Source organism: Cavia porcellus, unplaced genomic scaffold, assembly GCF_034190915.1.
Source record: "Cavia porcellus strain 051 isolate PalLab524CR breed Dunkin Hartley unplaced genomic scaffold, mCavPor4.1 scaffold_18, whole genome shotgun sequence".
NCBI classification, from domain to species: domain Eukaryota; kingdom Metazoa; phylum Chordata; class Mammalia; order Rodentia; family Caviidae; genus Cavia; species Cavia porcellus.
The window spans coordinates 71,964,468-71,990,420 of NW_026947501.1; the positions used below are offsets into that span (position 1 = coordinate 71,964,468).

The 25,953-nt window shown below is 62.5% G+C and overlaps 1 protein-coding gene across 12 annotated transcripts; it reads right to left on the reverse strand.

Annotated features, from left to right (window-relative positions):
• Positions 1-685: 685 nt before the first annotated feature.
• Positions 686-24,855, reverse strand: Dok7 (docking protein 7). 12 transcript variants are annotated; one of them, XM_063230273.1, is made up of 11 exons: positions 24,569-24,649; positions 24,454-24,499; positions 23,268-23,445; positions 16,873-17,103; positions 15,943-16,143; positions 10,442-10,561; positions 8,996-9,115; positions 6,983-7,710; positions 4,170-4,212; positions 3,300-3,422; positions 686-3,152 (listed from the first exon to the last, which is right to left on the reverse strand). In XM_063230273.1, the coding sequence occupies exons 3-11, from the start codon at positions 23,425-23,427 to the stop codon at positions 2,995-2,997; spliced, it is 1,884 nt and encodes a 627-aa protein (XP_063086343.1). In that variant the 5' UTR covers positions 23,428-23,445; positions 24,454-24,499; positions 24,569-24,649; the 3' UTR covers positions 686-2,994. The 12 variants fall into 12 exon arrangements, with proteins under 12 accessions (XP_063086343.1, XP_013013110.1, XP_013013104.1 ...); XM_013157656.3 differs by lacking the exon at positions 23,268-23,445 and having other exon boundaries at positions 24,593-24,855; XM_013157650.3 differs by lacking the exon at positions 23,268-23,445 and having other exon boundaries at positions 24,569-24,824.
• Between the last annotated feature and the right edge of the window lie 1,098 nt (positions 24,856-25,953).

The following is a 25,953-nucleotide window of genomic DNA, read 5'->3' on the forward strand; positions in this document are numbered from 1 at the left end:
GCTCATTTCCCTGTTCTTGGGTACCACATGGCTAGAGCTGGGCAGTGTGTGTGTGTGTGCACGCACGCATGCAAGTGATCCAGGCTGCTGCCAGGGCACGCAGGGATCCCTTCTACATGCGCCCTATGGGACACCCCACTTTGTCCCGTGATTTGGTTCCAGTGGGTTTGCGCTCCGGCCACCGGCCCACTTCAGTTGCTTGCATCAGGCCCCATGCATTCTGCTGCCTTCTCTGGCTCCTGGCTCAGTGTCCCGTCTGTCCTCAGACGTCCACGGCCTAGGCCTGCGTCTGTGTCCTGCGTGTTTGGCAGTGTCCTGCCCAGTGGCTCTGTAGTGTGGTTAGAACTCGGGCCGCATTCCTTTCCCGTACTTGGATTCTGTCTGCTGTTCATAGCCTGTGTGTTTACGGGCACACCTGTGGTCTGCTGCTGTATCTGTAGGGGACAAGCTTGCATGGTCTTGACTGTGGGTTGCCTTAGATGCCGTGCGTGTGGCTTGAGCTTTGAATACAGGCCTTATATTAAACAGCTGGGAGCAAAAGTAAGACTCAGGGCAGAGGGCAGAAAGCAGCCAGAGGAAATGGCAGACTGCACAGAAGAGGCAGATTCGGAGGGCTGGTGCCCACCTCGGGGTGCCAGCCTGGAACCCCTGCTACCCAGAGCCCGAATGACAGGAGGGTCGAAAGTCCAAGGCCAGCCTGGGCGCGTGCCTCAGGAAGAAATGTCTTTAATCAGTGAAGTCCTTGGTACATTGGAGGTCTGCACTGTGATCACATTGATCACGGGAATTTGTCCCAGCATATGGTAAAACGAGATAAAAGTTTTTAAAGGGCGGAGAATGCAGTGTAGTGGCAGGGGTCCCCTGGATTTGATGCTCAGTACTGAAGAATGCATGGGGCGGCAGTTTGAAGAGTAGGGCTCCAGAGAGACGGGGAGTGGGGAAGCTACCCAGGAGTCCCCGAAACTTTTGTAACAACGGGGGAGCTTCCAGGGTGCTGAACTGTGGGCACCGTGAGCACAGCCGTGGTGAGAGCTGAGCTGGGGAGCAGAGGGGACCAGCTGTCGCAGTGGCAGTTGGCGGGACTCCCCTGCACCCCAGACTCTGCACCCAGCACCAGTGCTTCCGCGGGAAGGGATAGACCGCATTCCACAACATGAGTCTCCGGTTTGCCCCTTTCTTCAGTTGCTGCTGGAGAAAATGCTCCTTAAAACAGGAGAAAGAAGAGGGGACCGGCCGGAAGGGAGGCGCCGTGGGTAGGGCAGGTCGGAGGCCTCCAGGAAAGGCCCGGCAGGGTTAGCCGCTTTGCAGTTAAGCAGGAGTGGAGAAACTGCCTTGCAGGGAAAAGCCTAATCCAGTGAGAGAGGAGGATGGTAGGAAGTACAGTGACATGCGGCTGAGTCCCCCTCAAAATCGTCCTCTTCACCAGGACCGCACTCAGCCCGTCCTCGCCCCTTCCAGAGAAGCTGTGTCTCTTCCTACTTGTGATTTCAGTCCTGCTGCCCAGGCGGCCTCGGAGTCTGGATCAGCCCATAGCACTTCCCTTTCCTGGTCACTGACCAGGAGAGGCCAGCTACACACACGGCCACAGCCTGGGCAGCAGCCTTCCCAAGTTTCATCACACCTTGGACTGCAGAGCTGCTCTGGAAAGGGGCCAGCACAGGGCTAAGCACATCCGGGAGAGGAGGGGAGTGGGGGCCAGCAGCCGAGGCCTGCACCGAGATCACGTTAGGCCTGGTCATGCTCTTCACTCCCACCCCACCCCATGTACCCAACCTTGCTCTTGTGTCAGCGGGGCCTGCAGAGCCCCCCAGGTCAGCATGAGACCCAAATGGACAGCAGTGAGGTTGTGCCAGGGTGCGGGGTCCCCCGGGGAGACCTGGGAGCGCAACACAGACCGTGAGTTGGCAGCACAGTGGGGTATGGGCAGGGCGGGCACCAACCTTCGAGACAAACCTTGCAGGTCTGTCTGGCCCTAATCTTGAGAAACATCTGGGGGTTTTGTTTGTTTGAGGGGGTTTGGTAGTGGAATTGAACTCAGGACTTGGGGCTGGCCAGGCAGGCACTGTGCCATGGAGTGGTGTCCCCAGCCCCAATAGCACTGAGAAGGAAACCTGACAGAAGACGGAGACACAGGGTACATGGGGCCACTGAGCCTGCGTTTCCACACAGCTGCAACTCTGAGAGCTCGCACGGCCCCGAGCTTGAGCGAGAGGAGAATAAACGCTCAGCTGTCACCTTATACCCACCCCAATGCAGAATTGGCCCCAGGGGCTCAGCCACGCTCCATGGCCATACACTTGCAACCAAGTAAGAGTACAGAATTGGGCAAAAATCTAGGAAAGCAGCCGGAGTGGTGGTGCACACCTGTAATTCCCAGCACTCAGGAGGCTGAGGCAGGAGGATCACTGCAAGTCCAAGGCCAGCCTGGCTATACAGTGAGCCCAAGACCAGCCTATCTCTAAAAGGTATATATGTATATGGTCACATGGGCACAGGTCACGTGGGCACTGCCAGGGGACCACAGGCCTTGCATCCCATCACCTTAGTCCCCAGGCCCAGGGCACCATGGCCCGAAATGTGGGACCCCTAGAGTGGCATGGAGAGGTTGGGGCCAGGGTGGAGCAGGGCACGTGGCCCAGGACCGGGCAGAGGCTGTGTGTCTATGGGGTGGGGACCTGGCTCTGCCCCGGAGTCTTGCCACATCTGCAGACTTTCTAGGACACGGCCTGCCCGTGCTGTCATCTCAGACCTGGACGGGAGGCAGCTGCGTGCCAGGCCTCTGCATACGCTCCAGATTCCCCTGGCGGCCACGGCCTACGTAACACCCAAAGATGGCCCCTGAAGAACGCGATGGTTGGCCCAGAGGCCAGCAGGCGAGGAGGGGTCCTGAGCATGGGTCCTCTCACTGGAATGAGCGGCGCAGCCCGGAGCCTTCATCTCATTGCTCAGGGAGCCGGGGCCTCCTGCAGCCTAGACTCCTCCTCAAGACGGACATCAGCTGCCCAGCTGCGGCCTCACTGCAGGGCGCCCCGTCGGTGCTGCTGCAGCTCTGACAGCCGCTCCCATGCGTGCTGGGCCCCAGCCTGCTGCGCTGCCTCCGTGGCCGTGATGTCGATCTGTGTGTAGTGGGAGGCGCCAGCCCCTGTGGGCAGCTGGGGGTGAGTGGAGCCACCTGAGCCACCACTCGGCTTCCCAGCCCCACCCATGACCCACTGCCCCCCAGCCCAGCCCCCAGGTGCCCTCGGAGGGCAGCTGAAGGACAGAGGAAGAGCCCCGGCTGCGCAGGGCCCTGTGCCCACCTCGGACGCCAGCTCCGCCCTGCTGGAGCTGCAGCCCCGTGTAGTGCAGCTGCTGCCTGGAGGAGGGGCTGACAGGGATGTTCATGTAAGTGGGTATCTCGGGAGCCCCTGGCCCTGGGGGTCCTGTGGGGGAGGGGCTGTGAGTCCTCAGGAAGTGACAGAGCAGTGCTGACCCCGGGCCTCTCCTAGCACCCTGCGCTTCCCTTGAGCCTTAGACTCTCAGACCCTGTCATCCTCTTGTCACCAGCTCCCAAGGGCCTGAAAGCACACCGAGCCTGGGATTCACGTGTGGTCTCAGAATCCTGAGCCCTGGCCCTGGGGCACACCTGGCTCTTTGGTCCCTGCCCAGGGACCATGGGTCACCCAGCAACATCCCTGATGCAGGCCCTCAGTTCCCACAGCTCACAGGCAGCATCTGGAAACCCACCCTCTGCCCTTCTTGCTCCCGTGGGGAGACTGAGGCAGAGACTGCAAGCTCCTGAGTCACTTGGGGCAGAGCAGAGAGAGCCAGGCCAGGGTGGGGTCCCCCCCTGCCTGGTCCAGTGCACTGACTGCCTGGTCCAGTGCACTGAAGTGATTCGCCACCTTCCCAAAGGTGCCCAGCTGGGGCCCCACGATCCTCCTCCACATGGCCTGGCCCTAGCCCCTGAGGATGCCAGGACCCCTGACCAGGACAGGACCCAGATCAGTGGTGCCCCGCCCATACCTGGACCCATCTAGGAGTTGGGGTGATTGCGTGAGCTCAATGGGCAGGCAGGGGGTGCCTAAGCTCCCCAGAGAGGAACCTAGTGCCCCAGAGCCCCCACCCCCCACCCATCCCAGCATTCAGCTCTCAGCCCAGACCACAGATGGGCTCCAGCCAGGGCCTACCTGACTGTGCCGAGATGAGTCCTGGGGGTGAGGCCGCCACGCCCTAGACCAAAGAGAATAGGGGTCAACATGGCCACTCTGCTGCCCCTGCTCCCCTGCAGGACAAGCCAGCCTTGAGGGCCTTGCACTCTGCCCCCCAGGCCCTGTGTCCCAAGAGAGCCGGAGGCCTGGGCCACCGGGCTCCTTGTTCCCTGCCCCATTGCTGCTGGTGGCCCTGCTGGAACGCACACCTGTTGCCACAGAGACTGAGGCCTGCAGCATTTGTGGCTCTTCTCTGAAGCGCACAGGAGCCCGGAGGAGCAACAGCGCCACTGTGCACAGTGACCGCTTCTGGCCCCGATGTGGGCGGTGCCTGGCTAGGGAGGGAGCCCAGGGCCAGTGCGCAGGTGGGACCGGGAGGGAGGGAGGCAGTGGAGGCTGAACCACCTGGGGCTGCTGATGCCCCAGATCCCCTTCAGCACAGGCTTGTGGCAGTCAGAACCCCTGGCCAAGTAGGTGTTAGGAGGCTTGAGGGGGGACCTGGTACCAACTCTGATCCGGGCTAGATGCCAGCAGCTGGTTGTAGCCCAAGGCTGAGACCTGAAAGCCTGGGCAGCCCCAAAGCCGGCCGGGAAGTCTGACCACAGCACAACCGGTGCAGGTGCAGGGGCCCAGGGTGGACAAGAGGACAAGATTCACAGGGCCCATCAGACAAGGGCCTCACAGGGCACTGGGCACAGGCATTCAGCTACTGCTGGCCCAGGTGCCCGTCACCAAGCTGGCCCGGTGCTCAGCTGCTCCGGAGCCCATGCTGCCACGCTGAACCACCCCTGGCTGTGGGTGGGTGCCCCAGTGCAGCCCCTTGCTCCCCACCTGGGTCAACACAGGAGGTCACCGTCTGGCTCACGTGACGCTCTGACCCTGAGGAGAAGCACCCCAGCTGGCCCCCTCCCCAAAGAGGCACCACTGAGGCTGAACCCTGAGGCACTCAGAAGACCAGGGCCTCCAGGATGAAGGACATGGTCCTGCCCTGTTCCTAGTGAGAGTGTGTCCAGAGACCCCACTCCACAGCCTGGGCCTCCACAGGCCCTGGGGACCCTGAGCACACTCACCATGGGGGCCCAGCCCTCCTCCCAACTCACACCATTATGCGAGCTGCTGTGCCCCCAGCATCTCCCAAAGGTCTTGGTGGGAGGCCTTCACATCCCAGCCCAGCCCCCACTTGCCCAGGTCCTGCAGCCAGACCCAGGGCAGACCTGGCTCCTACCCTGCACCACCCACCGGGTTGCCTTTCCTGCCTGCTGCAGACAGGGACCCCAGGAAGCACAGCAAGGAGAGTGTGGATGGGGGAGCTCTGGCAAGTTCCCCATTTCTTGGCAGGAAGGTGCCCTGCAGCCCCAGGACCACTCCCAGAGCACACATGGACTCTCGAGCAACCCCATGCTGGGGGGATGTCACCTATGTGGAAGAGGAAACTGAGGCTCAGAGAGGTGTAGTGACTTGTGGGCCACTTGGCCAGTGGGTGTCAGGTAATATGGCCCAAGCTGGACCCCAAAGCCTGCCCTCCCCACATGCAGCACCGCAGGAGCCTGGGGCTCCCCATGGCTGGGCAGACAACAGAGCCAGGCTGCCCGGGACTCAGAAGAAGCAGGCAGGAGCCAACACCTATGCCTCTCACCTGGCTTATGCATGCACACACACATGCACACATGCACATAACCCAGGCCAGGCTACAGTCCTGGACTTCAGTCCCGGTCACAGCCCATGGCAGCACTGGGGAGTGGGGAGGGCTGGCACACAGAAAGGACATGGTGGTGTGAAAAGAAAACTTTATTTCCAGTCTGAGAACATATTACAAACAGGGTCAGATTTTAAAAATAGGGCAGAGCAACAACACAGGCGACAGTGCAGGTGCAGGGCTGGGGTTTCCAGAGGACCTGGCCTGGGCTGGCCTCTGGGGCAGCAGGGAGGGCAGAAGGGCTGGGCACAGCCAGCCTTGGACACCGATGAGGATGGCTCTGAGCAGCGCCATGCAGGGGCACAGAACCGGGAGGAGCTAGAGATCCCAGGTATCCTGGGAGCCCAGGGAGCCCCAGCTTCCTCCACCGGTGCCAGTAAGAGGGCGCACGACGTGGTAGTGGGGACCCTGGGCAGGTTGAACTCCCAGCCTGGGCCTGGGGAAGACTCCCCCTTTGCACCTCCCTGCAGAAAGAGGCTGGCGTGGGGCACACTGGGGTCCCAGTCACAGGGACACAGACCCCACCAGTCAGGGCCTCTTGAGCATCAGTTTCCTCCCCACAAAGGGGGCCAGCCCGCAGGGCACTGTGGGGTGTGCAGGGCCTGTGGCACATAGATAGCGCCCTGGGCACCTGAACCTGTGGTATCCAGAGCTGCCACAGCGGGGCTTACTTTTTATGGAAGGAGATGGAGATTGGGGCATTAAAAGTGGGCAGAGGACTAGGGTGAGCAGCACTGGGCCTGGGCCCAGCCTGCAGGGGCCTCCTACTCCAGCACGCCAGTGCACCCGCCTTCAGATAACAAGAGTGCTGGAGAAACCAGGCCTGGAGCTACCGACCTCAGCCTGCCTGGCCAGCACCTCACTGTCCAGAACACGCGGCCACCTCCTCTGCCAGCAGCCACCACACCCTCCTGGCGGGCCCAATGTCGCTGCCCTACCCCCAGGCCCTCTCCACCGGCTGGGTGGGTCCCAGAAACCGCACCGAGCACCCTCTGTGCAAAGAGGCTGGGGAGCCCTCGTCTCCCATCTAGAGGGGTGACACCCCAGCCCCTGGCCACCAAGGGGCCTGGGTGGCCTCTCAGGGAGGGGAATTTACCTTGAGTCCTCCACAGAGTGGACAGGCCGAAAAGAAAGCGAGAGTTGGCCCAGCATGGGGGCTGCTGGCTTCCCAGGGCTCGACGGAGGCCGGGCTGGCCTGTGTGGCCTCGCTGCCTGGGGCTTCTGTCACCTGTCCCTGCCGTTTGGTGCCCAGCCAACCAGAAGGGCAGGCCCCAGATATCTGGCTGCCCAGCTCCACAGCTGCACCTTGGTCAGGGCCTCCCCGGGAAGCCGGGCTCTGGTCCCCAGGTGCTGGGCGCAGGCTTCGGGGTGTGTCGTAGTGCGGTCGCTGAGATGTGGGCACCTGGTACTCGGCTGCCCCAGGTGGACAGGTGCACAGGCTGGGTTCGGGCGCCCCAGCCCCTGGCAGTGGCAGGCTGAGCAGGGAGCCAAAGTCCTCGCCAGCCCACCACACATCCAGGCTGCTGCCCGAGTAGGACGAGAAACTGCCAGAGTACGAGGAGTGGCTGCCTGTGGCAATGCCGCTATCTGAGGAGCTCTGGCGGCCGACTTCCTGCAGCTGCCGTGGCCGCAGCGGCTTAGGGGGTGGCCTGGAGGTGCTCAGCACAGCCTCTCCAGGGACCTGTGCAGCCGCTAGCCCCAGGCCCTCCTGTGATATGCTGGCCAAGGACGAGAACTGCTCAGGCCATGTGGCCAGCCGGCCACTGGTGCTGATGTCCGAGTGGCTGGCCTCAGATGAGGAGCTGGACAGGCTGCGGTCATCCCCTGTGGCGAGAGAGCTGAGCTGTGGTGGACCCAGGGGATCTTGGAGCTCAGTCACACATGCAGGGACAGCCCTCTCTGACTGGATGCTGGGGCAGAAACCCAGTGTCCCCCGGACATCCCCTCTTGGCCACTACCCTGGACCCAGCCCTGTCCCCTATGAAGTCTCCCTACAGGTTCCTCCTAAAACAGCCTGCACTGGCCTCTCTCCGTGCTCCCTCCCCTCTGCATCCAGGAGCTGTGAGCATCCCGGGTCCCCCTCGCTTTGCACCCCAGCTCTGCATCCAGTCCTGCTGACCACCTCCAGCCCCAGGGCCCTGCCTCTCTAGCCCTCCCCTCTGGACATGGGGCCCCTGAGGACAAGAAGAGGTTTGGGATTCAAGACCACCCCACTGCCCCCACCAGGCAGACCATGGGGAACCCATGTCTGTCTTTGCTTCCTCTGCTTGACCTGTACACCAGCAGTGAGCCCCCAGGAAGACCGAGAGCTTGCTGTAAGCCTGAGAAGTCCTACCTCAGGGGCCACTGCACAGGAGGGGAGGCAGCCACCATGCCTCCGTGAGTCCCAGGGACAGGGAGCAGAGGGCACCAGCAGGGTCAGCAGGTGCTCCCCAGCCTGGGAAACTCAGGGGCTGCAGCAGCCCTATGCTGGGTGCTGTCCCATCCACCCCTGTTCCCTTTGATGGCAGCTAAAGGGGGCAGCTGCTGAAGTGACTGTGCTGCCTGTCTGGGTATAGACCCGGTTGGTGGGTGGGGAAAAGCCAGATGCAAGCCACCCACCCTCCCCATTATGCAGCTCCTACCAGCATTTAAAAAAGATTTGTGTAATAGCGAAAAATGAACAGGAGGGTGAGTGAATTAACAGAGAACAAATGCATGAGCAGGAGGGAAAAAGAAGGATGTGATAGATGGAGAGATGGAGGAGTGGATGGTTGGATGGACACAGAAGAAGCAATAGATGGTTGGGTGGATGGGTGGAGGGGTGGATTGGTGGATGGTTGGATGGACAGATAGAAGCAATGGATAGGTGAATAGATGGATGGAGAGATGCAGAGATGGAAGTGTGGATGGTTGGATGGACAGGTAGAAGAAGCAATGGATGGTTGGATGGTGGATGGATGGAAGGATGGATGAGGAAAGAAGGCAGCATGAACGAATGAGCCAGGGAGCAGCAGGAATGGAGGGAGAAGGGGCGTGTGATGGCCCCTTCATAACAGGAGCACGAGGCAGCTGCCTGACCCCAATATCTGCATGTGAGGTCCCCGCCCTGGGGCACTGCTGGCTGTACCTCCACTGCCCGACCGGCCCGCATGTGAGAGGGTACTGAGCCTCTTCTCCAGCTGTAAGGCTTCCAGCGCCTCCTGGGCCAAGCGCTCCTCCATAGCCAAGTTCCCACCTGGGCTCGGGTCTGTGGCAGAGAGAAGGGATGGGGCCCCACTGTCTCCACTCCAGCCCCACACTGCTGACCTCACAATGGGTCCAGCGGCTTCAGAGCCTTGGGCACCCTGGCCAGCACAGGGTCCCATGACCCCAGCCCTCCGTGTCTCAGGCAGAGGCTGGGATCTTGCAAGGGTGCTGAAGCAGCCCCCACACAGCCCCTCACTGCTCAGCCTGGTCCCTGTACTGGAACCAGCCTAAGCTGGGCAGCCCCAGCCACCCCCACCAAGGTGCCACTGTCAGTCTCCTGGGGACTGAGCTCTCCCTGCCGAGCCTCACAGAACTCCCAAAGCTCCCAGCTGTAGCTGCTGACCCTAGGTCATCCCCATCTAGTCGCTCCCCCCACCCCGGGAGTGCACAGCCCCTCTGGTCACTGCCCAGACCGGACAGCATCCTCTACTGGCCCCCAGCACTTGCTGCCCCATGCCACAACTTTGTGGGTGACAGAGGATAAAGGCCTGCGCCTGTCACTGCAGCTGCAGCTGCAAGTCAGGATGATGACAGCAGGGGGTGCTGCCACACCATCCTGCTGAGCTGGGCAGCAGGAGGCTCCAGGCTGGGAGCTGTCTCCTCCCTCCCTGGTCACTGTGCCACCTGAGGCTCCTGGGGCAAGTGGTGAGTGTGCCACTGTGCCTGACTCAGGAACAGCACAACCTGCTGCTCGGCCCTCCAGGCTGCACCCAGGCAGCAGGACAAACTCTGTCCTCCCAGGCGTGAGGGAAACATCAGAGATTGTCCACACCAGGCCCCTGCCCTGGGCCTGCCAGGACCTGGAGCCCTGCCCTGCCCAAGCCTCTCAGGGCCTGGGCTATGTGGGCCCAGCAATATCCCTGGCCACTCTTGGAGCACAGTGTCCAACTACAACCAGGGAGTGGAGATGGGAAGGGAGACCTGTTCCTGGGGACCCTGTGCCCACCCAAGAGCACCCCAGACCCCCCCCCCCGCAACACACAGAAGCAGCCCTGAACCCAGCTGCGGAGATGACCAGTATCATCTGGGAGACAGGGAGCTCCCAGGACCCTGGGCCCCATCCGGGTACAGCTATGGTAAAATTGTCCCCAGAAGGAGCCAGGCCCAGGGTGCCCAGAGCTCAGACCCACTATGAAGCCCCATGGTGGTGTGGTGGCCCTGCTCACAGCTCCAGACCAACAAGATTCCAGCTTCTTAGCCACAAACGGGAGCAGGCAGCTACCCTAGCTGGGCAGATGAGTCGCGGTGACCCTCAGGCCTGGGCCACTGTGGGGACCCAGCAAGCACCCCTCCCCACCTAGGCCTTCCTGGCGGGGGCCACACACACCTGGGAGAACTGGCTGCAGCCCAAAGGGGCCCCTGGTCGGGGAGACGCCTCGGACAACGCAGTCTATCAGGAAGCTGATCTGCTCCCCCTTGGCTGAGGACAGGAAGAAGACACCGGCCCCTGCAGAGGGAGGAGAGCACGGCTGGGGACTCCTGCAGAGCAGGCACTGCTGGGATGAGGCCTGAGCAAGCTCCTGCAGATTCTGCAGGTCCCTCTCACCTGGCCCAGGATACTGTGGTCCTAGAGCCTAAGACTTAATCTCTGCACCTCAAGGGACCCCCACTGTGTGTCATGCACACAGGAGGTATTGGGTCAGCTAGGCACGGACCTCGGCCCCCACCAGCTGCCTGTGGGCTCCAGCCTGTCCCCAGGGCACAAGGCTGATGCCTGGGAACAATGGGGGAAGCTGGAGTGGAGCACCCTGACCCAGCGCACCTGCACCCCACAGGCTGGAACAGGGTCTTGCATCACCGAAGGAGCTCGGTCTTGGCTGCACCATATACTCCTCCCCTCAAATGGGGTGCCCATCCTCGAGAGGACACACAGGCTCTACCACCAGGCAGCTACGTGATCAGTCTCAGCCCACTGAGCCTCATTTAACCCCACCTGCACCAGAAACCCCTCTGCAGGGAGCATGTCAGACTGCCCGAGTTGGTTTCACACTCCAAGACAGGGCTTGTCACAATAGTGGTCCCCACCTGGAGCTCCTGGGGCAGCCATCGGGGTCACGAGCTCTTGGGGGCCACCCTTGCCCTCCGCCCACCTCAAAGGCTGGCCCTGCGTGCCAGCAGCAGGCTGCTTGGGCCAGAGTGGCCGGGGCAGTGAGTCAGCAGGGACAGCCTGGCCTGGCCACAGTGAATGAAATCCCTCGCTGGCTGCGTGAATGGGGAGGCCAGGCCGGCTGTGCCCACCTGCTGAGCTGGGCCAGCGGCACCTCGTGGTGTCATGGCCCAGGAATTCCGCTCCTCTCCGCCTCTGCCATTGCCCAAAGAAAGGCACGAGGTGGCTGGTGGCTGCATGCAGGGCCCCTAGTACATGGCTTGGGGGCTGGGCCGTAAGAGGGGCAGATCCAGAGGGCTCAACGCAAACACCCTACCTCTCTGGACACTGGGCTGGGGCTGGGGCTGCTGACTGCTGGCCAGCCCCACACGTGGCCACCCCAGGGTGTCAGGTGCCACACCTGCAATAGTGGAGGCCTCATCTCCATGATGTGCCTAAGTCAAGTGATAAAACAGTGCCACTCGAGCTTTAGAGAACAGAACCTGAGGCCCAAGGAGGGCAAACTCCAGTGCAGAGTCACAGGAGAAGGAGTGGACTCAGGCCCAAGGGCCCAGCTGCGCCTGGCCGGGCACTGGAGCTTTTGATTCCACTCCAGGGGGTGTGGGCAGGAGGCAGGCGCCTGCCTTGGGGTGGCCTTGGGGCCGCAGGACCCCAAGAGACTCATGTACACCCAGCCCTGGAGGGTGGAGCCCCCTAAGTGGGCAGGATAGGCCAGGCGGCAGCTTAAACGAAACATCTCATGCCACCCTGGCAGGCGAGGGCCCAGCCTCCCAGCCTGGGCACTCACAAAAGGCCTGGCCTCTAATCCTGTACTTACAGCAGCTGGCAGAGCTCCAGGACAATCAGTCCCCCAACTATAAAAAACCACTGCAAAGGGAGTGAGTGGCCCTGCATTCCACCAGGTGGCAGCGAGGGGTCACTCCACTGGAAGCTGTGGAGGCCCAGGCAGGGGCTATGAGTCTGGTGATCCACAGCCCGGGTTCCCAGTGTGCCTGTCTGGCATCCCCACGGCCACCCATCCTCTGCAGGTCACTGTCTGAGGGCCAGGGACACCACTTCCCAGGACCCAGCACAGCACTGTCCTCTCCCTGCATGCTCAGGCCCTGGACCGCCCAAAACTGCTAAGGTGCCCACCCATGCTCCTCCACCTGCAGACAGCCACCTGCTGCCTGGATTGTCCAGCAGCTTCCACAGTGCAGGCTGCCTTCTTGACAGCCCTATCGCAGAAGCTGGTGGCTGCCCAGATGTCTCCACATGTGCTTTCCCTGGGACTCACATGTCCCACATCTGAGTCCCATCTTTGTTCCTCACATGTCCCAGCACCTCGCAGGTGGGGACCATGTCAGAACCCACCCAGGCCTGGCAGCAGGGCTCTGTGCACAGGGTGGGCGAAAAGACACCCTGCCCTGCTGGAAGCACTCTCCGCACCCCTCATTTCCATTTCCCCGAAAGGTGGACGAAGGCACCAGCGGCCCATGTCACCCTGTGGAACATGCAGTGGCCTCTGCTCTTGCTCCAGGCCCACCCTGAGGGCCATCTGTCTCAGAGTCTGTGCCCCTGTCCCTGGTATGCATCCTACAGTTTCCTTAGTGAGTTCAGTGGCAGAGGTGACACCTCCAGCCCTGGGCGTAGGTCACAGGGCCCACAGGGCCACCATGCCAGAAAGGGCCCAGAGGGAACGGAGGCCTCCTGACCAACACCTTGGCTTGGCAGCCTGCCACCCGCAAATGGCCACCACCAAGTGACCCAGTCAAGGCCGGGTGGAGCAGGCAGGCAGCCGAGCTCAGCCCAGATCCCTGACCATACAACTGCAAGCCATGGCAGGCTGTTTGTTACGCAGCAGGGGATAACACAGGTGTGAAGACAAGGAGAGAGCTGCTGCTGGGCATCAAGGAGGAAGCCAGCTGCTTGCTGGGGAGAGCATATATTGCTCCAGGCAGAGGCTCGGGGCTCAGCAAGGGGAAATGCTCGCCCTGCTGCAAGTGTCCCTCAAGCCCGCTGGTCAGCTCAGGAACACCCATCAGAGACCAGCCGTAACCGCCTGCAGGCCTCAAGGCTCCCTCTGGGCCTGGAAGTGCTTGGTGTCCCAGCCACCCAGAAGAGATATCCCAGTGTCACTTCTGCTGATAATGACCACAGGCCCTTCCAGCGGCCCATGCAGTCACCACAACCCCTGCTCACACACCTGCATGTGCACATGCTTCCAAGGGCCTCAGAGGCCAGGAGCCCCACAGGGACCCAGCGCCCTCCTATGTGCCAGCCTGAGATCGATTGTCCTGGCACAGACCACCCCATCCAACACCCACAGTCCCGCTGACCTGGGCTCACCCCACCCACCCCTCATCTCCCCCCTCATCCCCTGAGGTGGAACAAAGTGACAGCAGACATGGGCACAGTCACAGTGCAGGGGCACAGGGCAGCTGCAGGCAGGGAAGTGCAGGGGGAACCGGCACCTAGGGACCGGAGATGCTTAGCTAGAGGCCACCAGGCATGTCACTCCCACATGAAGAGGCCAGGCTGCTGTGGAGCGGAGCCCCTTGGAGACCTTGGAGCTCTAACCCTGGCCAGGATCTCTGCCGCTCTGGGCTGGGCCCTCCATGCACACGGCAGCTCCTCCCAGCATCCCACCACTGGGACACAGGGACCCATGTGGCAGAGATGAGGAAAGGCAGACTCAGAGCAGTCACGGAGGAATTTGCAGGTCGGTTGCACATCACCCTGAAATCCTGCATCTCCCCCACTTGTAGATGGGAGCTGAGGTCACACGGCTTGGAATGCAAGGGGACACTGCCTGGACCACTCCCCCACCCAGAACAAACCGGTTGTGACAGCTGCAAGTATCCTGCCTGTGGTCACCAGCTTTGGCCCACCCTGCCCAGCAGGGCCTTTGTTCCTTGAGAGGAAGAGGAAGAGGAGGAGGAAGAGCAAGCTTCTGTGCCAGCCAGGACTCACCACAGACAAGAATGCGGGCAGCGAGGGGCAGCAGCCATGGCTCCACCTCAGTTCCAACCACAGGCCCTTAACATGCAGGGCAGCTCACACCTGGGTCTCCCCTGCAAAAGGTGGGTGTGCCAGCCTGTGGGCACCAGACAGGGCCTGTGATGGACGCCTGCTGTGGCCACCTGCCTGATTGCCTCCCTGGAAATGGATGGGACAGATCCCTGCATGCAAATGCCATCTGATGATGCCGAGCAGGCCGTGCCCCCACAAGTGGCCCCATGGGAATCCAAAGCGGGCAGACTTTGCCACAGGCTACAGAGGCAGCGATCAAAGCCACAGGTCCTGCTGGGGTTGGAGAGGACAGGGCCTCTGTCCTCACCACCCTGGGTGCTACTGTGCCCTGCTGCAGCACCACAGGGAACAGGAGCGCCATGAGAACGGAGTCCACACCCCGGCTCTCCAAGGAGCCCCCACCACACATCCTCTCTGCCACTCCTGGGTGGACGGTTGGTCCTGGCCTTGCCTCCAGCCATGGCTGTGGACTCAGCCTCTCTAGCTTCCCCACTTCCTCCTGGCCACATTGCCTCCTCCTCTGACCACCTGGGGCCACAGGCATTACCCAGAATGCCACAGGCCAGTTCCATTCCCAGCCCTGCCCTCTGCTCCTCGGGTTCTCACACATCCATGGAAACATGTCAGAGCCACACACGGGCTGGCTCCTGAAGCACACCCTCATCACGGGCCACCGAGGGGCCACCCCACCCCACCTCCCCAGTGGCTGTGATGCTGAGCATCGTGGAGGTGAGGCGCTCAGGAATGGAAGTCAAGCAGTGTCCTTGTCATGTGCCCCGGCCTTCAACCCAGGGACCCTCAGAACAGGAGGCTCAGCTGACCAGGGCCATCAGGGTGGGCATGGTGCTGCCTCTGAGGTGCTACAGCTCAGCAGTGGCCGGGAATCAGTCTACTGCCTGCTGCCTGCTGGACCCTTCAGCCAGAGCCCTGTCCCTCAGGTTCACGTGAAGGCTGAGGTGACCCTAGACGCCATAGTGGGAGGGTGAGCAGATCTAAGGGGCAGGGACTTCCTGACTCAGTCCCCTCCTCCAGAGACTGCACAAGAGTCCACCTGGGAACGAGCCAGGATCAGGCAATCAGCAGCTAAGTGCTGGGACCAGTACATGCTTGCTTCATGGGCTGAGCTGGACCTCACTAGAAGCCTTGGGCCGGCCCTTGAGTGTCCTGCCCAGGCCTCCAACAGCAACAGCTCATGCCAGGCTTCTGCCCTCTGGCAGAGTCATGTGTGGCACCCAGGATGTCCAGTTTAGGAAGGGGGCTGCACACACAAAAGACCAGCTCCAGCAAGCAGTGTCCCTCCCATTGGAGAGGAAATCAGCAGAGCACCAAGGACGGTGTCCTCCTGTCCCATCTCCCTGCCATCCCCTCTGATGCCCTTGTTCCAGAGCAGAGGGCTGAGTGTACCCCACCAGAGGATTCAGTATCCCCCTGATCATTCCTGCTCGCCCAACCTGGCCACGGCAGCACGTGGGCGGCAGAAGGCTGGGCTCAACCCGCTCAGGGTAGGTGTAGGCAAAGAGAGGGGTTGGGCTGAGTAGGCAGGGAAGGAGTGCGGGGGACATAGGGTACATGCAGTTTGCCCAGCCTGTACACCACATGTGGCCACTTCAGCCCGAGAGGCCAGGCTCCCAGGAGGCTGCAGGCCGCTGGCAGTGGGGAAGGGGCCAGCACCCACCAACAGGGCTGGGCTCTGTGCCCCGCATACTTACAGTACCCACACCTGGTCCCGCCTTCGAAAATGAACCCACTGGGCACAGCCCCGTAGCGTCGCAGGTCTGACAGCTTCCATTGCCCCATGACAGCTGGAGGGACATCCTTGGCCAGGACGAGGGTGTCATTGCAGAGGTGCAGGGTAGCCGGGCCGCTCTCCAGCTTGGTGCCTGGAGCCACTGTCACGTGGAACCCATGCACTAGAGGGCAGGGTGGGGTGTCAGTGGGCATCACAACTACAGCATGGGGGACATTGTCCGCCAGCCCGCCTGAGGGGACCCTGCTTTCTTTGCCCATTCTTTCAGGAGCACTTTAGTTCAGGCAAGGCCAGTGCCAGCCGCTGCCATCCAAACAGTGCAGTCCTGGCAGCTGCCACAGGACTTGGGTCCTGGGTACAAGCCCCTCCCCCATGTCATAGAAGGGAAACTGAGGCTGCGGGTGCCCAGTACCTTGTGATCGTGAGGTTTGTGCCTCAGCCTGTATCCCAGCTCAGCCTGCCCGGGATGTGCTGGGAACAGACACTCGCCTCTCCCTGCTTCAGCTCGGGGTGCTGATGCTTGCACCCTGCTTGCTCTTCTCTCCCCACCCGGGAAGACAGAGCAGCTCAGGAAGGGACAGTGCCCCCAGTCTGTGGCACTCACTTGTGCCCCTTCACCTCCACCCCAGAGTCAGAGGTCCCTAGTTCCAATGCCACCCTCACCCTAGCCAGCTACAGGGCCAGGTTAGGTCACCTGGGATGTCTGTATACAGCCTGGGCCCGGCCCTGGGCAACCCCACCCACTGCATGAAGAAAAGGGGTTGCCAAGGGGCCAGGCTAGGACCCCACTGGAGAACCTGCTGGGAAGGCAGGGGCCATGCCCTCGACAGTGCCTGCAGAGACCTTGTCCCCAAGGGAGGAGGGCACCACCTCAGCCCCGTGGGTCACTCACCTTCGCCGAGTGCATAGCGGATGCGGGCATCCCAAGCACACATGGTCTCACGGCTGTCAAAGCCCAGCATGACGGTCTGGGACAGGCAGACAATGGCCAGCGTGTGGGCCAGGCCCTCGTAGGGCAGGCCAGGCTCCAGGCCACAGATGTCCGCCAGGGTCAGGTTGCTGCGTTCCCGGAGGCCCCTGGTACGCTCAGACCTGTCCTTGTAGGCCAGCATCAGCAGGCAGTCTGTGTAGACGGGAGAGAGGCCAGGGACCATCAGGGCCACCAAGCACCCTGCCCCTGGGCCCAGGGGAAGATGTGAGCCTAGCAAGCTTCGTGCCCCCGTGGCTAGGCCTAGGACCCTCAAGATGTCCAAGGCGCCCCAGTCCTGGAGCCCACCTGGCTGTATACAGGCCTGCCCCAAACTGCAGCCTGTGGGGCCACCACCCTGTCTGTACACCCCCCAGAGACTGGCTTCTCCTCTTGTGGTGCTTGGTTTTAGGGTGTGGCCTGAGCTCCACCCCTGGGACAGTGAGGCCATCACTGGGCCTCCTGAACCCACCTTTTCGGTCTGACAGCAACCTCAGGCCACCAGCACCATAACTGTCTACACCGCCCTCCCACCAAGTCCCAGATGCAGTTCACCCAGTGTAGCACCGCTGTCCCTATGTGGCCCTCAGCATATGTCCTGCCCCTGAAGACTATGGAGGACATTGCCAGAGACCCTGCCCACCACACCCTTCTGGAGGAAGCAACCTCAGTATACAGGGCTCCTCTGCACCCAGGCCACCAGAAGCTGGGGAACCCGAGAGTGCAGGACGGGGACCTAAGGCAAACTCTAAATGCAGGCACCTGCAGGCCAGTTGAGCCCCACATCAGTGCATAGGACGGGGAAGAGGGGGTGGCAGGGCGCACACTCTCTCCAGGCCCCCAAGAAGCAGGTGTGGACTCTCGGCACACGCCTGGCACACGGGGACTGGAATCCAGGTGACTGCAAGGCATGCGCTGAGCCTGCCGCAGAGTGTGGCTGGAGTCCTGCACCTGCTTCCTCCCCAGCCTGGCCCCTCAAACCCAGCCCAGAGACCCAGCCTGAGCCAGGCTCAGCGTGTCGAGAGGCCAGGTTGCAGGCACCCCGAGGGCCAGAGGCCCAAGCTGTGCTGCCTGAGAGCTGGAAGCAGCAGGCGTGGCCACGGGCCCATGAGACTGCTAACCAAATGGGGCCGGCGGGCAGCAAGACTTCTGCTTCTGTCCGAGACTACCTAGGGTCTGAATGTCTGTAACCACAAAAGCCCAAAGGCACTGCAGAGTGAGGGATAAAAGAACCAGAACCGCAGAGACCCACGGCCTTCAGACACTGTGCCCGGTCCCCCCTGAGGCGGACTGGAAGGGGCGCCAGCAGAGAGGTTCACAGGAAGAGCGAGATGCCCGGCCGGGAGAAGTAATCTAATAGGGTGGCATAAAAGGAATGTGTCCTTACAGCAATGTCCTCCAGCTGTGTCCCCTGAGTGCAAGAAATGAAACCCGAGGGACAGAAAGGGCATCCCCTGGGCAATGGAGGCTGCTGGGGCAGCAGGAGGCGTGAGCACAGTGCCTAGGTCCTTGGCCACTGGGGCTGAGGGATTAGGGCCTGGGGCATCAGCTTCCGGAGGGTCTGGATACCACACACCAAGGGACCAGGCTGATGCAGCCAGCGTGGCCAAGTGACGCTTCTTGTCGCTGCCCTGCCCCAGGCAGGGCACCCCACTGTCCCAAGACCTGCCCCACGGTGGTGGCTCTTCTGTCAATGACCAGCTTCTGCAGCTGCCTCCCGAGGCTGGCAGGATGGCCCTGGGCCCCACCACTGCTGCCCACACAGGCCCAGGCAGCTTCTCTCTCCTGACTCGAGTCACGCTGTCCAGGGTCCACTTAAGGACACTGCTGCCTGGCTCTCCTGCTGACCCTGTGTCTATCCCCGCTGCCCTAGACCAGACATCCACACTCTACCCTCTCAGGTCAAGGCTGCCCTGCAGGACTCACCTGGATGCCTCCCTCAGGAGCCCCCACTGTCCCCTCACAGCCACCCCCAGCAGCTGCAGTGACCCTCGGGGGTGTCCGGGCTGCCTATTTGCCTTAGCTCCTGAAGGTTGCCCACCTTGGTGACCACCTCGGGCTGGACGACACGCAGCCTGGGGGAAGGGCAGACAGCTGGAGGACATTGCTGTAAGGACACATTCCAGGGCCCCGCAGGGGCAGCCTGGCTGGCCTGGTGTGTGAAGTGAAGCCTCCTTCCTCCGAGGAGTCACCCTCCGTCCTATGATCCCAGCCCTCTGTGAGGCTGAGGCAGGAGGATGCCAACCTCAAGGTTTGCCAGTGTGGGCAACTTGGTGGCACTCTGTCAGGATAAAATGAAAAGGGCTGTGGACATAGCTCAGTGCAGAGCACTTGCCTGGCAAGTCCGAGGCCCTGTGGAAGCAGCCACACCCTGGGGTGGGGAAAGGAGTCCACAGACTTCTCTATCAGCTCCAGAATCCAGGCCATGGTACAATCAGCTGCAGCCACATCACTGAAACCTCACTCACAGGTACAGGAGGTACCTGCTGGACTTGGGCCTGAGACTAGAACCTGCCGACTCCTGCGGGGGGGCGTGCTGGCACCACAAGGCCCCATATTTGCACCAAGACCCTTTCCCAATGTCCTGATACCACTGGCTGATCTCTTGGAACTCTATCTCCAAGTGCAGGCGCCCCTGCACCCTCCTGCATGCACAGCGGCCTCAGCAGTGGCCTCGAACTGTGTCCTCTCCTGACTCTAGGAACTGTGGGTGACATCTGGAGAAAGACAGCACCAAGCCAAGGGACTCAGCTGCCCGGAGACCACACCTCTACCTAGGAGCTTTGCCTCTATGGGCTGGAACTTGGGACCCTCCCAACTCAGCTTCCCAGGGTGCTGGGATCATTGGGTGGAGTGAAAAAAGGCAGCCACATCCTGCCAGCCAGGCCCGCCAGGCTGCCCCTAGAGCAGCCATCTGTCCCTGGAAAGAAGTCTGACTGGATGATGGGTGCCCTGTGAGAGACAGGACAGGAGAGACACAGGAGGACAGGTGGACTGGGAGCCAGGGCCACAACGGGGATCCTTGGGGCCACAGGAGCTGGGAAGCAGGAGAGTCTCCCATGGAGCCACACTCAGGCCTGGATCACACACTTCTGCCTCTGTGACCACCAGGGCAGGTGTCACTGCCTGACTCCTGTGGCAGCCCCAGAGGCCTACCCTGGGCATTTCCAATACAAATGGAGCCGGGGGCAGCCACACAAGGCCAGGAAACAGCCGACGTCCTCCCTAGCCAGTCTCCATTTGGGCTCCACAACTTGGTTGTGGCAGGGGCTGGGTGGCCAGCGGGGTGCCCGCACATGGGGTGGGTGGCACCACTGCTCCAGTCCCTCCCCCGCCCCGTCACTCCCAGGCAAAGTCACCTTGCTGCCCAAGGGCTCTGCCCTGGTAGCTCCCGGCTACTGTTTCCCAAACACCACATGGCTGGGGACAGTGCCTAGCAAAGGGATGGGGGACTCGCACCCTGTCCCTCCGCACCCCTCCTGGAGGTGGGGTCGCCCACTGGGTGCTCTGCTTCATGGCTAAGGAGGAGATCCATGGTCACCTGCCCAGCACCATGGGGTGCAGCTGGGACCCCTACCTTAGATGTGAGGGACAGGGGATGGCATGTGGCTGGGAGAGGGCACTGGAGTCACCAGAAGGAAGAGGACAGAGGATGAGACAAAGGGTGCCCAAGGCAGAGAGGGCCACTCCCGCTCACGCACACTCATACCAATGTGTACAAGCCCAGGCACACACCCCCATGAGGGGCCAGGGACCTGACCCAAGGTGACTTTGGGCTGTGACAGGGAGGCCCTGAGAGCAGCTGGCCTTGCCCTGTGAGGACACGGGGAGACCCATAGACCTGCACACGTGCTCACACTCACACTCTGCTCACACAAGCATGCGTGTGTGCAGACACCTGGACTCAGCACACGTGGCAGCATGCGCTGGTGAATGATGGTGGCCATCTAGGCTGGAGACAGCCTGCCGGCCAGCTATCCAATGCCACCCTAGCAGACTCAGGCAGTTGGCAAGCACCCCTATCCCCGCTCCCAAGGGACCAGCAGTGCAGGGCATGAAGGGAAACGAACCAGGCCAGGTCCCATTGGCCCATGAAGCCTCACCATGCCCTCTGCCTCTGTCCCTGTGGTGCCCAGCCCAGCTCGTCCCACAGATGCTCTTGCTCCTGGAGATGGTAGGACACACAAGGACCAGGAACCAGTGGCTCAGTGGCAGGGCAGGACCGCCTGGATGTGGGGCTGGGGGCACGTCTAGGAGGGGCCAGCTAAGCAGCCCATTGCCGGGAAACACTGCAGGGGTAGGAGAACAGGCAGTGCGGAGCCCTGGGGAGGGGATGGGGGGGCCTGGAGCCCCGGGAGTGCAGACAGGCCTGTGGTCTCTGAAGCACACCCTGGCTCCCATGTAGATGGGCAGAGGTGTCTGCTCTGCACAGCAGGAAGGGCAGACAGGTGCCGGGCAGGACAAGGGGAGGAAGCAGCGCAGGAGTTGGGGAGGCCCTCGGGCCTGGGGCAGCCTGGGGTGAGCCAGGTGGGGATGGGGGCCAGGTTGCCTGGGCTAGGGGGTAAGGGATGGGGCAAAGCCTGGGGGACACAGAGCTGGGCCGCGGGCTGCCTCTGGACCAGCGTCCTGGATGTAAAAATAACCTCGGAGTCATGAGCTCCAGATGCCGTCAGAGCCAGGGTTGAGAGTGGCTGGGGAGGAGGGAGGACAGATGGACGGACAGAGAAGGCCTGGAGGCCAAGGAGGAGGAGCAGCCATGCCGCTCCATAGCACGGGGGGCTGGGCCCCTGAGGTCACAGCGACCTTGAGGCAGCACCCCCGGCAGAGTGAGAGAACCCTGCTGGGCCTGGGGTGGCTGGAGAGGCAGGACCTGGGGCTTCGGGACAGCCCAGCACTGGCCCACCTGAATCACAGGGAGAAAACACTCTGCTCACCATGCCACTGTCTGGCATAGGTCACACCCAGGCCACCCCAGAGCACAGATGGCAAGGATTGGCAGGGCTCAGTGTGCTGCCCACTCAGCCACCCCAGTGCCCTGGCAGTGCACGGGAGGGACTGGCCATGCCTGCCCGAGAGTGCCAAGAATCCAGGACCCTGTCACACAGTGCGGGGACCCAGGCACCCAGGTTCCCTGGCCCTCGAGGCCACGCCCTAACCTGTGGTGTCACTGTGGGGAGAGGAGACCCAGCCACCGCCCCAGCCTGTCCTCAGCAGGGGGACAGAGGCTTCACCCCATTCTGTGGAGGAGGGGCAGCAGAGGTACAGATAACCCAAAGCCGACGCCAGCTGCAGAGGGGACCTGGGCACCACCCTGAGACCCACACCCTCCCAGGGCACCTGCTGTGTTAGCAAAGGGGCCAGGGCCTAAGGTCACAGGCTGATGCAGACACCCCAGGGGTCCCAAGACGAGGGCTCGAACCCGGCTTGTGCTGGCTGCGGGCTCCACGCCTTTGCCATTGCTGTGCCCATACGGCCAGGGGTCCTCCTGCAGGCCAGGCTCCTGGTGCGTCTCTGAGGGATGGTGACAAGCTGGCACCCAGAAGACAGAGTGAAGGGCACCTGTCCCAGGCTGTGTCCGGGCCAGACCCTCTGGGGTTTGCTGCTAGGACCGCCCCAACCCTGGCAGTCCTGGGGCTCCCATCACACCAGAGGCTTCCGTGCCATGCCCAGGCAGCTCTCGGGAAAGCAGGGGACAGGCCCCTCTGAGCTCAGCACACCTGGAAACACTGTGCTGTACCCCATAGGGTATCAGGGGAGTAAGAGGGAGGCACCAGCCTCAGTGGGTCCAACTCACACGGGAACTCACCAGACCCAGACCCCAGCCAAGACGAGGTAGGGGTCTCAGGAGCACAGCCCTGCTGACCTGTGCCCTGAAATCCCACCCTTGAGGGTCACAGGGAACTGTGAGACCCAGGCACAGAGGTACTTGTCCCCTCTGCAGCTCCAGCCTCTGCGTGTGACCCAAGGCAGCTTTGAGTTCTCTGCCGACTGAGCTTCACCCCAAGAGCAGTTGCTGCCTGGGCAACACTGGCACAAAGCACTCCCCACAGAGCCACCCTGCTCCCCACCAACCGGCCTGGCCCCACACTGCCTGCAGGGGTCTCAAGGGGAAGGAAAGCACAGTTTTCACTAGGGTAGCAGGTTTCCGGACACAGAAAGCAAGGTGCCAGGATCCAGGAGTCTTGGGAGCCAGGGGCTGGGTGCCTATGGGGCTTGGGGATCCAAGGACCACCCTAGACACCAGCACAGGGCTCTAGGGCCATCCACATATCGCCGCCCACCTGTCCCAACCCCACAAGCCTGCTCTGGGGATGGCTCACCCCAGCTGGCTGGTCGTTCACTGCAAGGGCCTCCACTTCTCACCACGAGGGCGCAGATATGCCCAGAAACAGAGGCCTTCAGCACCTTTCCAGCAGCCAGCACCTGCTCCCAGCCTGGCCGGCCTTGCCCTCTGGGACGCTGTCTCTTCTGGGTGGACATCTGTCCCTGGGGACATATCTGACCCCCCCCCCAGGCCTCTTCAGGCTTCCACAGACATACTGATCTCTGGGCCACTGTGTAAGCTCAGTCCCCCCACAGAGCAGGACACAGTCCCCAGCCCCACAGCACCTGAGTCCCTGTGCTGGCCTTGATGCCCTCAGTCAGCCCAGCCCCTGCCCCCAGACCTCCTGGTGCCTCTAAGGACAGGGACACCACACTGCAGGCAGCACAGGCCTGGCACGAGGACCGAGGAAGTGTGGGTCTCCTAGAGCGGGGCCAAGCCCTGGGCAGGAAGTGATTCTGGCCACAAAAGCAGCTGCCCCTCCCTGGGAGTGGACAGACACCCGGCGCCCCCCTGCAGACCCAGGGTGGCTCCAAGACACCTGTCCCCAAAACAGCTGCAGCCTGCGCCTCTGCCTCTCACGGCTCCCCGGTGGAGGCTGGAGCTGCTGAAGCCCCTGGGCGCCTCATTGACTTCCACACTGGAGGTGCTGGCTGGGGGCCAGGGCTGCAGGGGCGGTGCGCTCTCCCCAGAGGCCTGTGCCCCTAGACACTGTCAGAGTCACTGTCCCGGGATGCAATCATGGACACTGCCCACCTGGCAACCCAGCCTTGGCTCCAGGACCCCATGCAGCTTGTGCTCCAGTGCTGAACTGGGCACTGCACCATGCCATTCCCCAATGAGGCAGTGGCCTCCTGGCGTCCCCGCCATACCATGGGAAGGCTCTGAGCTTTGCCCTGCTGTGCCCCCAACATTGCAGCCCCCCTTCTGGATGGGTCAGCCAAACGCTGGGTGTGGGCACCTTCCCAGCCACCCAGGGCTCTGCGGTAGCAGCAGGGTCCCTGTCTCGGCACCGGCACCGGGCTGAGGTGCTCCGGCTCTCCGGTTACAGCTGGGCTGGGTTTCAGGGCTCCACCACAGCACCGGGCTATTTCAGGCAAGCTGGCGCCGGTGACTACATCGGTAAGGCCTCGTGGGGACCCAGCCACCCCGCTCACACTGCTCCTCCGCCTGTCCCCACTCACCTGCCACCGGTGACGGTTTGCGCAGCACCAGCCACCTACTCTTCCACTGCAGGGACAAGACAGCGTGAGCGGCTGCCCCACAGGCCCCTGCCCCACGCCCCCGCCGCGCCCAGACCTTCTTGCCGTCCCGCAGCTTGACCTGGCCCTCCACCAGTGCCGCCTCGGTCATCTTCTGTCATGGTTCCCGCCGCACCCTCTCCCTGCGCCCCGGCGCCTGAGCCCAGAGTCACTTTCAAAATAGCTTGGGAGGGCTCTGGGCTGGGCCAGGAGGGCGGGCCAAAGCAGCGGGCGGGGACAGGGACCTGGCCACAGGGACGGGGGCGGGGTCTCGACAAGCGGTGCAGGCAGGTGGGGCGGGCAGCCTCCCACCTGCCCTCAGTCCCCATCATCCTGCTGGCAGCCCCTGTGTGCCACCTGAAGCTGCCACAGTCCAGGGCTCAAATACCAATGCAGATCTCATGGGGAGCTTCCTTCCCCATGCAAAGGAGTCTTTCCAGCGGGTGCCTGCCCCTCCCTCCCACCACGAGGCAGGGAGAGCACGGCCCCAGCAGCCCTGGCCCAGGACAGGCCGTGGTCCCTCCATTGCCCCGGAAGAAGTGGAGCCGTAGGGTGTACTGGTGCTGTTCACTGCCTGTCCCCCACTCCTGTCCCATCCACCTGGGCTTCTGCTTGTGCGGACCTGGTACCCACAGTCTTGGGGCTGGGTCTCCCCGGCTCCTGGCTGAGACCCCGCCTTGCTATCTCAGAGATGCTGCTGTTACCCAAAGCCCCCACGGGCCGGCCCTGGGGAGGCAGCCTGATCTGTCTTCCTCTTTGTGGCCCTGCCCAGTAGCCAGAGGTCTGGCCTGGGCTTACTCTGGAGCCTAACAGGTCTACACTGCAGGCCCTACATCTGAGGCCCACCTCCAGGGACCCAGGACTCAGAAGCACCTGAGTCAGGAACAGGGTTGGAGGTGGGGGCAGCGGGCACCCAGGATCAGCAGTTCCTCCTCCCCACGCTGGCTCCAGGACCTCCTCAGGGGCCAGCGGTTGGGGGTTGGGGCAAAGTCGGCCATGCCTGCCAACAGCCTGAACTCAAGGCTTCTTCCATACTGTCGGACCCCTGGGACTCTATCTGCCCCACTCCAAGGAGAAACTGAGGCCCAGAGTATGAGGCCTGGGGGCCAGGGCTGCCCCATCTGCTCCCACCTGAGCAGGGCCGGCCTGGAGCCCAATCCACCGCAGGAGCAGCCAGAGTTGACCCTGATGGCCCTGGGTGAGGTGGGAGGACAGTGGGCACAGGAAGACGCCATGAGCTCCCACCCAGCACGTGCAGGGTGCCCATCCCCAGCGCCCTGCCTGACAGCTGCCACCTCAGAGCCCCACAGCAGCCGCTGGCACTCGCTGGTCCCCACAGGGAGGATGGGGCCATGCATTCCAGGCCTTGGCCACGCCCAGGGCCGCACCTGCTCCACCCTGGCCTGAAAATGCAGGCACCACAGGGACAGGCAGCTCCTCCCC